General features: G+C 60.3%; 1 protein-coding gene across 7 annotated transcripts in view; it reads left to right on the forward strand.

Annotated features, from left to right (window-relative positions):
• The window catches only part of EXD3 (exonuclease 3'-5' domain containing 3), a 244883-nt gene extending 234078 nt beyond the window's left edge, over positions 1 to 10805 (forward strand). For 4 of the 7 annotated variants that reach the window (XM_042835837.1, XM_042835835.1, XM_042835836.1 and 1 more), the window contains 2 exons: positions 2952 to 3045; positions 8527 to 10805. In XM_042835837.1, coding sequence (XP_042691771.1) covers positions 2952 to 3045; positions 8527 to 8840 — 408 coding nt within the window. In that variant the 3' untranslated portion in view covers positions 8841 to 10805. The remainder of the gene's footprint in view (positions 1 to 2951; positions 3046 to 8526) is intronic. The other 3 variants (XM_042835832.1, XM_042835833.1, XM_042835834.1) reach the window with 1 other exon arrangement.
• The last annotated feature ends 3097 nt before the right edge of the window (positions 10806 to 13902 follow it).

Genomic DNA, 13902 nt, shown 5'->3' on the forward strand with positions numbered 1-13902 from the left:
GCTTCTGTGATCTGTTGAACCTGGGACAGGATGAGGATGCTGAGATGGCCCAGGAGCTCCAGGCTGGTACATCCAGTCTCTCGAGTCCTGGGAGGTTCATGCGTCACTGCGGTGCAGTTCCCCCTGGGGGGCTGGGAGAGGCAAGGATCACTGTCCGAAACAAAAAAGCCACTGGACAGCCCAGCATTGCAAAAGGCATCTGGGGGCCTCGCACTCCTTGTGCTGTGCAGGCAGAGCTGGGACTGCTCGGGCTGCTCGGGCTGGGGATGTCCCAGCACGGGGTGCTGGCTGTGCTGACTCGCTGTGGTGTCATGGTCTGGGGCTGACGGTGTCATCCCTTCTAATCCCCTTCGAATAAGTCTCAGTGGTGGCATTGCAGAACACCTGCAAGTTTCTGTGTGTGTGGTGGGTGCTGGGCAGTGGGACAGCAGCTGCAGAGCTGCTGGTTCCTGCACTGCGGTACAGAACTGGTGGGCAGAGGGGAGCAGAAAACAACAGAAAAAGGCCATAGCAGGGACAGCAGGTCGGGCCGGCACGGACCAGATTCATTCCTTACCATTGACGCATACGTGGTGAGCAGAGACCAAGAGAACACACAGATCTCAGCGCCCAGCACACCCGGCACGGTGATGGGAGCCGGGGTGCACTCACCTGGCTGTGCCCGGCCGGCTGCCAGCAGCACCGGTGCCCGTGCGCCTGCACGTGTGCCACGCCGGGCACTCAGCGCCGGCCCCGCTCCCGCTGCCCGCGCCGGGGCTGATTCACACGGGGCGCTGGAAGCCGGGCTGCCGTGGGAAAGCGCACCCGCCATGGCTCCCGAGCGCTGGGATTGCTTCAGCGGGGGTGCAGCCAAGATCCGTTTCACAGCGGGCAGAGCAGATCTCGGCTGGGATTTACCAGTGACTAAGCGTGTGCTGGCAAAGGGCTGCCCTAGCGTGAGAAAGAACGGGCTGCTCCTCCTCGGAGGTGTGCTGCGGGCTGCGCCGGGACGCACGGCCCCGGGCACCTGCGGGGACAGGCACCATCCGTGCCGCGCAGCGCGGGGCTGCCGGAGCCCGCGGGGAGCTGCCCCGTCCCGCTCCCATCGGTGAGGCTCTCCCCTGCCCTCACTCGCAAACGGTCGTACCAAAACTGCTCCCAGCCCCCGGGATGCAGGAGTGGAGCATCCGGCCCAAGGCCACCGCTGGCCCCCGTGCCTTACTGAGGTGGCAGGCTGCCCTGCTCACCTCGTTTCTTCTGTCTCGTTTTGGCAGGGCGTTACAAGAAAAAATGAATTGCAATTTTTATTACAGCTAATTGGCGCTGCTGCTAAGTGGCTTGTCTGGCTCTGGAGCGTGCCCTGTGCTTGGAGCTGAGGATGGGGAAGGCCCAGGGGCTGTGGAGGTGGTGGGGGCACAGAACCTCCCAGCTGTGTTTGGGAGCCCCAGGCAATAGGAAACACATGGCCACGGTGTATGTGGCCCCAGAGGCTGCACTGTCCCTGGGTCACAGCAATGCTGGATTTCAGCAAAGCAGGGGAATTTTCCTGAGGTAGGGAAGAGCAGGGCATTGAGCAGGGGGGAGCTGTGGCCAGAACACCCCAATGTCAGGGCTGCAGGACAGCTGTGATGTCAGGGCAGCCGTGGGGCTGGGCTGTGGGGGCTGGGACATCCTTGAGCTGCGGAATCCGGCTCCGCTGCACAGCAGCTCCAGGATTGTGCAGTCCCAGAGCAGCAGGTGACACCTGCCCTATACACAGGACCAGGTCTGCCCGTCTTCTATGCCCACCTCTGAATCCCTTCATGCTCCTTTTTTCTTCTCTGCCATCTTCCAGCATGGATCTGGCCCCCCGCCTTCCCAGGAGCTGCTCACAGGCACAGCTGAGCTGGGGCAGAGCTGAAGAAGGGAGAGGGAAGGTGAGAGGCAGAGGGAACACGGGCTGTGAGATCTCCAGCTCTGCCTCCTCTGAGCACTCAAAGCCTGAGATCAGATCAGATGGGATCAGGCAGCCTCCACCAGTTATTGTCATGTCGGCAGTGAAATTAGAAAGTGACATCTCCTTCATGATCTGATAACTCAAAGTGCTGATGTGGCCCCTCAGAAAATTGAGGTTCTCACAGGAGAGAGATCTTTCTTCTGCTGTCCCGGGGTTTTGTAGTTTCATCTCCTCTGTGCTCCTGGCTTTGGGTTTGAATGGGAAAGCCTGGGGGCTGAGCTGGGGATGTGTGCTGCTCTCCATCCTGAAGGGCATGGAGGTGACGCTGCTGTGGAAGTGCCAAGGATGTGGCTGGGACACCTGGCTGTGGTGGCAAGGCTCTGCCTGCCTCAGTCTCTGCCTTCAGGGACTGGAGCCTGGTGTCTTCTGGGATCAAGCAATGCTCTTGCAGATGTTGTGAGGCTGCAGATGGAAATCACTCTTCCTGCTGTGGGGCAAAGCTTGCTTTCAAACAGATGATCCTTGCTGAGGCAGCTGTGTGGGAAGAAGGGGCATCTTTGCACCTCGCTGTGACCCTGGTACCGTTCCAGCCGGCACGCTGCAAACATGCTGAGGGCCCACATGGTGCCCGCTTGGGCAGTGGAAACCTTTCTGGTTTCAACAGGCTTTGGAGCAAACCCCCAGGCAGGAAACTTGTTCTGGTTGGTGAAGTTATGCACTTGTCTCACTGCTTTCCTTCGATGCCGCATGCCCAAATTGCTCTGCAAGCAAAAAACAGCCCCTCAAAACAAATAGCAAACAAAAGGCATCGTGGAACATCCTGGCAATCAGCCTGCTGCTTTCCAGTACCTTACAGTGCTCTCAGGGAGGGCAAAGGGAGGCTGAGCATGCTAGGCTGCTGGCAGCGCCCTGAGCTCGGTGGGACATGCCTCAGTGTCCCCACGTGTGCAGTTGGGAAGCCCAGGGATGAGGCCGGTGCTCGAGGTTACAGACATCCCAGCCATCACCTCACCATCTCCCCCCGCTCTTTTCCCAGGTGTGCAACTGTGACAAATACCTGAAAGTCCCAAAGGAGAGGATGAGGCAGCTGGTAGAGGGCAGCAGGAACTCGCTGGGGGACAACAGCACAGGTGAGAGGGCAGTGGGGGGAGTGCAGGCAGAGATTTGTGTCCCACTGCCACCCCGGGGCTGTGTGCACCAGATCTCTCCCCGATGCAGGATGGAGACCCTCAGCACCAGGCTGCAGCGGGGTGTGGACCTGCTGAGCCTTGCAGAGCCCCCCCCACCCGCTCCATTCCGTTACACTCATACACATCCCAGCACAGCCTCAGTTTGCCCATCTGCCTGAGCTTGCAGTGCAAGGCACGGGCTGCTGTGTGCTCCTGGCCAGCTGTGGCTTTGCTGGGAGCCACACGTGTGGCTCAGGGGCAGTGAACGTGGTGACTTTTCCCATGGTGCCAGCAGCCTGGGAGCACTGCGCTTCCAGAAAGGCTGGGGCATCCTCCTGGTGGTTTCTCTGGTGAGGGCACTCACTGTTTGTGTGTACCCAGGGACCAGCCCGGCCTGTTCCTCCAGTTCTGGAGTATGGGAAATAGCAATGCTGTGGTTTGCATTAAGCCGTGTGAGCAGTTTCCCCTTCCCCCATCAGGAGGGGGTGATGGAGCTGGGGGGGCTCACATGGCACCATTATTTCTCTACGTGGCCTCTCTGAGGACCCTCAGCTGCTGCACCCTCCACACCCTCTTGTGCAATGGGGAACGTCGCCCACATCCCTTCTCCCCCTGTTGCAGAGGGATGGGGTCAGTGAGGAAGGATCCAGGGCTGCAGGAGCCCCACACAGGCCATGGCCATGTGAGGGAGCATCCCCCAGGGCAGCCAGCAGCAGCAAACACCTCAGCATCCTCATGGTGTTGGTGTTCTGCTGCCACAGAAACATGAAATTAAAGCTGACTTGTGCCAGCTGGGCTCTGCCTGAGCTGCGGATGCCAGGGAGCTGCCAGGCAGTCCCTTGTGACCCTGTGCTCAGCCACGCTTGGATTTCTGACGCTATTTAGAGTTCTGTGGGTGTTGCTGGGATTCAGAGCATCCGTGTGAGCTGAAGTAGGATGGGCAGAGGGGAGCAGTTCTGCCCCACACACAGCATGCGGGTTTGGCACCCCGCTGCTCACCCACATGGGCAATTCATCAGCTCAGATTTATCTCCGGGACCGTGGGCAGACACTCATCCAGCACCCAGCGTTGGCAAGAAGCCTCACACCTAGGTTGTTGTTTTCCCTGACACAGCTGCATTTTCCTTGCATGAGGCTTTGATGGAAGTGCTGAAAGTCACTTCAAGCCCAGACGGCTTTGCCTCATGATGCCTTTGTCCCATTGGGGTGCTCAGAGCAGCTTTCCTGGTGGGCTGTTTGCCCGAAGCAGGCTGGGGACAGAGCAGTGAGAGGTGACGCTGCTGTGGGTCCCCACGTGGCACAGGCAAGGTGTGATGTGGCTGGAGGCCGTTGGCAGCATGCATGCTCCTGGATGACCCAGGTGGATGGGTTGTGTCACAGGCTCTTGTCTGGCCAAGGGAAGCTTCTTGCTTAGTCAGTGTGGTAAAACCACCTGGCATGGCGCCCTGGTGCTTGGAGATGCTCTGCAAATGCAGGCAGGCAAAGGAAAAACTGCAGGATGGCAGCGAGTGGGCAGGGAGCACAGCAGTTCCCAGGCAGGGCATTGGGGTCCAGAGCCTTTTCCTCAGCCAGGGGCTCTGCTCCCTCGTGTCCAAAACCTTGAGGATGGATGCGTATTTTCTTACCCTGCTTCCAGGATCTGCAGCAAGTGGCTTTGCTCTGAGCGTCAGACCAGTCTGACTGGCACATGGGAAGGGTGCACGGTCCCTGTGCCATCCCACAACTGCTCTCACACCCGTGGAGCATCCTGGGCCTCCTCCCCACCTCAGCTAGAGCACAGCCCCAGTATGCAGGAGCAGCCAACAGCCCTGCACACGTCGGGCTGCTCTGCAAGCAGGGAAGGGGACTGGACCTGCATCAGTCCCCAGGAGGCTGCACCCAAAGAGCTGGGGTGCAACTCCTTCAGGCCCAAACCAAGCAACAAGTCTCCTACCCCATGGGGTGCAGCGGGGTACTGGGGGCTTCCACATGGGTCAGGGATGGGACTGAGGACCTACTGTGCAGGACTGGGAGCAGGCATTATGGCAGGAGCAAACACAGGGGCTACACAAGCTTTGCTCCTGCCCGGCTGCCAACTTTGGGTGCAAGAACCGGTGAGCTTTGTTCCCACAGCTGCACAGCGATTGGAGCTGCTGAAGGTGCCCCTTTGCCTTGAGCTCCTCCGCCCAGCACCACCCTGGGAACGTCTCAAGAACGTGGCCTGGCCGCTGCAGCCCGGGTTGCACAATCACAAGTCCTTTGTCCTCGGCTTATCTGACTTAGAGAGGAGGAAAAGATAACCAGGCATCTTCAGTGCCCTGCAATCCAGTGTGTTTCTCAGGCTTGTAACTCCTCTTATCAAGTTCAATCTTTCACCACGGTGAGGTTTCCCATGCACCTTTGTACTCCAAGAATGCTCCCAGGTCTGCTTTCAGACTTGTGCAAAGTCTTTACGATGCGCGCTTTCTCCAAAACACCCAATCCTTAATTGCCTAATTACGGACGAGTCTCCCGTGTGTGTGCGATGACAGCTGGGTGCGGCTGCGGGGCTGTGGGAAGGGCTCAGCTTGCACAAGGGCTGCCAAAGCCTCTGGGGCCAGGCAGGAGAGTGCGGCACAGGATCGACTTGGGGAGCACAGGGAGACCGGGGCTGGAAGTGGGGCCGGGGGGCAGGATGTGCTGTGGGAAGAAAGGGCAGCTCGGGGACGTTGGGGTTCTCACCGATGTCCTGGCGCTGAACCTCCAGGGTGCCCAGGGTGGGGGAGGTGTTGTTTGTTCTGAGAAAAGGAATAGGAACACGTCTGTCCCTGCTCCCCAGGCCGTCCCATGCCCCTGTCCTGCAGTGAGGGCTCCCAGAGCTGTTCAGCCGACCCAAGGCTCTGCAGAATAAACAGGGTGTGGGGGCTGCAGTTCACCAGCGCCGCTCACCTTCACGGCGTGCTTTGAGTGGCCCTGCAGTGCTGGGGCTGCAGGGTGCACATCATCCCTGCCCACTGCAGACAGAACCTCACGGCTGCAGCTCCTGGCCCACGCTTCTCCTGGGGTCCCTGGGACAAGACTGCTGCCACCCCACCCTGCAGCACCTGAGCAGGGTCCCTGCATGGTGTCCCCTCCTCAGAGCTGCTGGCTATGCATCCCCCGTGGTGATAGTGCCATCAGAATCATAGACCCACACATCATCCCGAGCTGGAACAGACCCTCGTTGGGATCACGAGCCCAACCCAGCCCCATGCAGCACCACCCGAACCCCAACCCTAAAGCTGAGAGCGGCGTCCCAATGCTCCCTGAGCTCCAGCAGCTCGGGGCCATGCCCACTGCCCTTGGAGCTGAGCCGTGCCCAGCCCTGACCCCATCGCTCTGTAAGCCCTGCACAGCCTGCCTGGTTCCATCGTCCCTGGGTGACCCAGGCAAGAGTGGGAGAGGTGAGCGAGAGGCCAAAGGGCTTTTTATTTTCATGATGTTTTATAATGGGATTATTAGTTCCCAAGAGGTGTTTCGAATTGATTCGGTAAGGAATTGCTTTCATTTCTCCTCTGCAGAGCTGCGGTGGGAATGCAGCCTTTGGTGCAAAGCGTCACAGACCTCTTGAAACTGTAGATCTCAGAACCACGGTGTGCCAGAAAGCCTCACCCCCAGCCCCAACACACTGAGTGCTGCATCCCAGTGTGCCCAGCACCCGTGGGGCTGTCACAGGGTACCTCCCCCCTCCCCCCCCACTGGAGCAAATTGACGAGAGGAGGAAAAATTCCCTCCTTCCCAAAGTTTTTTCCCCCAGGAAAGCCATTTCTGTTCCGGGGCTCTGACCTTTTCCCAGCCTGGTTTTCCCCGCAGAAGCTCCCGGCCAGCACCCTGTGCCCATCTTCAAAAGCCCCGCGAAGAATTTGGTGGGAGGGGGAGAGGGGGTTTTACAATCTCCCATTCAAAAATGGTTACTTTGAAGTGATGTAGCATTTTCAACCCTTTGAAGCGCCACAATTAGGGAGGGGGCTGGTGCAGGCCAAAGGCATAACACTGGGTGACTATCACTGCCTTTCTCTCCCCAGGCTTTTAAGGGATGAACTTTTCCTCCCTGCCTGCCTCTTTCTCACGAGACACCGACCAGGGGGATGGGATCGGGGTGTGTGGGAGTCAGAAGTGTGGCAGGGAAGAAGGGGGGGGGTCCTGTTTGGCAAGAGCCAGGTTGGCGCTGGGGGGATGGATGGAGCTTGCCCAAAGGGAGAGCAGATTGCTGGGGGTATGGGGCTGTGAGTGCCCTGCTGTGGGGCTGTGATACTGCAGGACTGGGATGCTGCAGGGATGGGATGCTGAGGAGCTTTTAGGGGGTTTCATGGTGAGGAAACGTCTTTGCTGTCATTGTGGTGATGATTGAATCCATCACAATGGGGTCCTGAGAGCAGGCACCATGAATAGAAAAGGGGGGAAAAGCCATGTTTTTGTCTGCGTGTTATGAACTGAGACTTGAAGGAAAGCAAGTGCCTGGCCTGGGGTGAGGCAGGCAGCCCAGTCAGTGTGCTTGGAGCTGCAGCACAGAGCCCGTCCCTGTGCACCAGGCTGCGGGTGTCTGATGCCGGGTTGGTTAAGGCTAGGGTTGGGGCTGGGGTTGGGTTTAGGGTCAGTCCTCCCACTGGTGGGCTCTGTCCTGGACAAACTCCCAGAATCAGAGCTTCCCCTCTGCTGTTCCACTCCAGGCAGCTCAGGGATCTGAGGAGAACCCCAATTCTGCACCAGATACCAAAAATTGGAGATAAAGGGAAACTGAACTTTTTTTGTTCCCTGAAGGAATGAATGTTGGTGTCCCAGACAGATGCAGAACGCAGAGCAGCCCTCAGTCTTGCTTTCCCCACTGAAATTCCCGGTGTGCCGATGCAGGGACGAGCCAGCCAGGAGCGCTGGTGCCCCCTCCGGCACGGTTGGCTCCCCACAAAGCTCCCACCGATCCTCGCAAGGGGCCGGTTGGAAGCCCCAGAGATGCCGCTGGAGAGCCGCAAGATGCCTTTTGTCGCCTTAATTGACGCTGGGCAGGATGAGTCCCCCCTGCCGAAATGAGTCATCCCGTAGCAGCCAGCGCAGCCCGCCCCGTGTCCCCGGCTGCCAGGCATCCTGATGGATGAGAGTCAGCTCAGCCCTCGCTTCCGCTGCCCGGATCCAACAACCCGCTGTGCCCGCGCCGCGGGGACGCGAGCAGCGAGAGCCCGCACAGAGCTGCCAAAAATGCCGTGGGTTTTGCGGTGCTTTGGTTGCGATGGCAGCGATCCGCCGGCGCGGCGGGGACACAGCCGGGTCGTGCAGGGACAGCGCTTGGGACGCGTCCCCCCCGCAGTGCCCCGCAGTCGCCTCCCAAACGCGTGCGGTGCTCCTCCCGGAGGTGCAGCCAGGCAAGGTGGGCCGCTCCCATGGCTGAGCACAGACCTCGCTCATCACACTGGCGGCTGACTGTTTCTCTGTTGTTTCCCATCCCTGCAGGCTGCCCGACGTCGTGCGAGGAGAAGCCCGGCCGGACCCGCGGCGCTGCTCAGCCCACTGGCACCACAGCGGGAGAGCGGCTGGAGAGCACGGGGTCGTGTGGAGCAGATGTGGGGCTGGTGGGGGGCACAGCCCTGCAGGTGGCTGCCATCCCCCCCGGGGTGCTGGACAAAGCTGAGCTCACTGACTTCTACTGCTGCACGCGCTGCGGGAAGGTGTTCTGGGAAGGCTCTCATTTTGGACGCGTCGTCTCACAGTTTCAGGACATTCTGGTCACCACGGGGGATGAGCAGCGTGTCTATGAGCTGAGCTGAGGGCAGCAAGGGGCGTGGGATGGCTCAGCGGCAGGATGGGGACTGCAGGGATGTGCTCCCCTGTGAGCTCGGGCAGGTCTGCGGGGAGTGGGCTTGGGTTTGCGGTGTAAGGCTGGACAGCAGGCTCGTGTTTTGGGGTCTGCGGGGTACGGGGCTCTCATGTTTGCACTGATGTGGTGACGGTTGGCAACACAGCCTCCGTGGGAGCATTAAATCAGAGGCACCTGGGGAATGGATCTGTTGCTTTATTTCTGCCTCTCTCCAGGCTGGGCACGGCAAGAGGATTGCAGAGCTCTCCCAAATGTCACCAGGTGCTGCCGCCCCCATGGCACCCGTCGGTGCCCAGCATGTCACCCCGGAGAGGTGTGTCCCTGTCCAGCAGAGCCCCTCTGCTCTCCATGGGAGGATCACTGAGGGAGGTCTCTGCTCTGTGCCCCCTTCCAGCTGCTGCCCCCAAGATCAAGAAAGCGCCTCCAGTGCCCAGTGTGCTCTGTGGGTATGGGACACGTGTCTGCGTGCCACCCTGGTCCCACAGCTCTGGGCACTGCCGGCTGCTGCATCCCAGCCCGCGGATGGGCTGAAAGCACTCCACCCTGTAAGAGAGGAGCATTTGCAAAATTCCTCCCCTAATCCCGGTTAACTGCCAGGCACTGATGTTATTGCTAACAGGGCCCGAGGGGCTCTTGGCTTAAGTGCGACATTTACGGGCCAGCAAAAAGCCTGCCCGGGCAGCTTACACAGCAGAGCCGATGTGCTCTCCCTCTCCAAACGCTCGTGGCGATGCAGTGCTGAGGGCTCCTTCCCCTGGGGATGTTACACCCAACGCTTCTCACCTCCCGAGTCAGAAGGGCATCGAGGCAGCTCCCCGCAGTCTCTCAGACACTGTGCTCCCTTCCTCTCCTCCATGCTGTTAATGTCCATCAGCCCTACCTGGCTGTCCCTACTTTGCACTGTTGCAGTGCAAATGTTTCACATCATTTTCAAGCAAATGACAGCAGAGAGGATTTGGGATACCCCCACCGCAGCCTGTGCCTCCCCTCTGACCGCAGCACCTGCAGGACTGTGCCCATGGACCAGCCAGCCTCGCTCACCGCTCGCTACCATGTGAGCTGGTGCAGCAGTTGGGTTTTGGTGCTGGCTGCATACACGTCTGCTCTAAGATCTAAGCACACTTCTACTCACCTCCCAGTCTGTCTCTGGGGGGTCACAAAGCAAAGCCGCACTGCTGATGCACAGCCAGAGCTGCCCATGCCTGGCTGCCATCACCACTTTGCCTCTTCTCCCAGCTGTGAAGGAGGGTAATGCTGTGCTCCCCACGGGGTCACATCCTGCACAGCCACATTGGTTTCCTTTAATTCCCTGTCCCCAGGTATCCCCAGGTGTCCCTAGGGTCCTGTAGCCCTGCCGTGCCCCATGGCCACCTGGGAGCTGCTGGCCGCTCTCACCTGGAGCTCACCAACTGAAACTGCTCTGTTTTAGCAGCAGTTCTCCCAGGCACCTGCACAGCCCTGCGTGAGGTTTGGTGGCTTCCCCTGTGCTGTGCCAGGCAGGCTGGCTGCTGGACACTGCCACAAAGGACTGTCCACACACAGGCAGTGCCACCTCAAGTCGTGTGGTGTGCTGGGGATTATCTCTCCTGATAGGATTAAAATGCCTTCTTCTGATCTTGCCCTTAGCCATCATCATTTTTCTATTGATCCTTACAGCTTCCCACTCTGTTGTCCGCATTTATTTTTTTTTTTTTAGCATAACCTTAAGGAATTGTGTTTCATTTCCTGGTTTTCCAGACCTGCACTCTTTCTAGGTGCTAACTCATTTTTCTTAATTCTCTCTTCAGCTGGAATCGGAATTTCCTCTTCTCTTTTACCCCAGGGTCACTTTTGCAGCAGTTGTGGTGCAGCAGCCGCTCCACCAGGCCGGGCACCACGGGCTGAGCACAGGCAGCTCTGCAGCACTGCATTTGCCCACGGGCAGCGTGGGGGCACGGCACGATGTGGGTGGGTGTGGAGTGGTGCCGCTGTGCCCCGGAGCAGAGGACGTGGAGGTGCAGTGAGGTCGTCCCCAGGCCGGGCCACAGTCAGCATCAAACTGCCGAGCCGGGCCGGCCTTGAGCAGCATCCAGGAAGCAATAAATCGTCCGGTTTTCAATGGTGGAGACGGATCAAAGAGAATTAAGCCGGCTTTTTAATCAGCCTGCAATATTGTTTCCCTATCTGGCTTCTTTTGAAAAAACAAATAAATAAGCAAACCTACCTCGCTGCCTGTGCTGTAGTAATATTTAACGTTTATCGGGGCAGTAAGGGGCCTTTTGTGCTTTTATGGGGCTGTTTGATGGTGCGTTCGCAGGGCAGCGGGGGCAGCTCCCGCAGAGCCGCCCGGTCCCCGCGATGCCACATGAGTGCGCCGCTCTGCCTCCGCCTGCTGCTGGGGGACGCTGCCGTAGGACAGCGCCGGAGGAGAAGGAAAGCAGCCGGCGGGGGCTGCAGGGAGGGGAAGGGAATGGATCCGGTCCCTTCAATCTCACGACGTGGCTTCACCTTTGTACCCTGAGCTGAGAGCTCGGGAAGGGATGGGGGTAAGGTGGGGGAGCAGAGTCTGGGCTGAATGAAAACGGTGCAAAAAAAGCTGTTTCCTGGGTGGCGTGCAGCTGTTCCCTGGGACATCCTGCTCACTCTGCACCTGCTGCAGCAGGAGCACAGCACCTCCGGCTCCCCACGCACTGCGTGCTTTGCTGTGCAGCTCTGGGGTGGCTCCGGTTTGCCCTGCGGAGCCCTGAGAACTCACACACCGCATCGGATATCGGGCAGTTCCTCTCCTCGCCTTGTGTATTTCTTGCATATCCTTCGCAGTTTGATGGGGACAAGGTGTTTGGCACCGGGGCCAGCTTTAGTTTACAAATGAATCTATCAACACTGTTCCTCATCAGGCAGGAATGTGCTTCCCTCCCTTCTCCCCCACCTTATCCCCATCCCCTTCCGAGCAAACTTCCTTCCTTGTGCAATCTGGATCGGAAGCCGTGCCGCATACTTGACCGTCTCAAGGAAAGCGGCTCGGCTCCCCGTGCCTTTGTGGCTCACATGGGGCCGGCGGGCACAGAGCAGACCGGGGGCCGAGGCTCCCCGCAAACTACGGATGCTCCACGTGAGCTCCCTGTTTCTCAGTCGCCATTTCCAAACAATCCGGCACGTTTCTGGGTACGGGCCCAGTCCTGGAGAGCCCGAGGTTGGCTGTGAGCTGCAGGCCCCGTGCAGTGCTCCGTGGGCCAGGGGCAGCAGAGAGGTGTCAGTGCCACACGGGGGGACATTTGGCCCGGAGGATCTGCTCGCTGGGACTGCTCCTTTTCCATCAGCCTGCCAACACCTGGGCACGACTTCCAGGCCAGCACGCTCCCATCCTCTCGCATCACTCCTCACTGCACGTCCTGCAGAGTCACGGCTGCGTCACTCCCGAGCCCACCCAACACACGCGGCCTCAAACCCAGCTCGGGAACGGCAGAGAGCCGCTCCACGGGGCCGCAGCCGGAGAGCCCCGCACGCAGCCGAGGGCTGAAGCAGCGAGTAGCTCTCCATCTCCGAGAGCGTCAAATCCGGCGGCTGTCCGCCCGGACGGCGTTTTCCCGCTGTCACGCACGGGCCGTGCGCTCGGGGCAGGACGGCGGCAGCGCCGCAGCACCGCCGGCGGGACGGGGCCGGGACCGAGCGGGGTGAACGCGCGGGGTGGGCTGCGGCAGGACGGCGGGACCCGCTCCGCCCGCGGGCACCGTGCCCTGAGGTGCGCCCACCGCCCCGCGGCCCCCCCACTGTGACCGCCCCCCTGCGGCCCCCCTGGACGAAGATGCCCCCCCGGCCCGCCTCGATCTGCGGCCGTTCTCTACGGGAGCGCGCGTGCGCGCCCTCGGCCGGGTCCGTGCGCTGGGAAGAAAAGCCGCCGCCTTTCCCACGCTCTCCGACACATTTTAATGAATTAAATGGGGGCACGCCCCCTCGCCGCCCGCTCCGCTCCGTCCCCCGCCGCTCCCGCTCCCTGCGCGGAGCCCCCGGCGCTGCCGCCCGAGCGCTGCAGTGCCCGGACCGACCGCTGCCCGCTCTGCTCCCGGGCGGAGCTCCGGCACGGCCCGGCCCCGAGCCCCGCTAACACCGGAGCGGAGCTGGCCCTGCCCGTCTGCGGTTCGCCCGTCCGTCCCGTCCCGTCGTCGGAGCGCCTCTGTTTACAAAACAGAAACGCGAATCGGAGCTGAAATGCGCGCTTTCAAAACTGTTTTGTTTTTCTTCTCTATTTTTCCTGCCCCTCCGGCCCCGTTCCCGGGAGGGGTCCCGCCCCCACCTGCCAGCGAGTGACACTTGCATGGCTGGGATCCTGCTGCCCCGGTCCGGCCCCAGCCGGGGGTGCGGGCAGCTCCCGCTCTGCTGCTCTCCCACTCGCTGCTGACACCCCGCAGGGTTCTGCCTTCCTGCCCCAAAGCGGTGCCCCGGGGGGTCGTTCGGGAGCAGACGGGCCGAGCGCGGTCCCGCAGTGAGCTGCTCCTGCTCGTGGTGAGGAGGGACCCCGTGGGGTGAGGACGGTCTGGAAGTGTGAGCAAAGTGCGCTGCGCGCCGTGTGTCAGCGTTACGGGGGATGTCACGGGGACATCCCAGGGCACTCCAACCCGGTGTCCCAACGGGAGCGCAGTGCCCGCAGCCACCGTGCTGCACCACCATCACATCACATCACATCACATCGCATCATCTCCGTTAGAACTTTGATACAGTCGTGTTGGCAGGGGAGAGCTCCCGTCTGGGGAAACCAAACGGGGTGGGAATGAGAATGAGGATGGGATGGAGATGGAGGCGAGACGGGGACTGGGATGGGCATGGGCATGGGAATGGAATGAAGATGGGAATGAGATGAGGATGGAAATGGAAATGGAATAGGGACTGGGTTGGGGATGATGTGGGGACACGATGTGGATTGGGAGATGGATGGCATAGGAAGAGATGGGATGAGATTGGGAATGAGGATTTGGTTGAGATGGGAATGGGATAGGGATAGGGATAGGGATAGGGATAGGGATAGGGATAGGGAT

Source organism: Centrocercus urophasianus, unplaced genomic scaffold, assembly GCF_019232065.1.
Source record: "Centrocercus urophasianus isolate 14NV4802_14NV808 unplaced genomic scaffold, USGS_Curo_1.0 seq_55, whole genome shotgun sequence".
NCBI classification, from domain to species: Eukaryota; Metazoa; Chordata; class Aves; order Galliformes; family Phasianidae; genus Centrocercus; species Centrocercus urophasianus.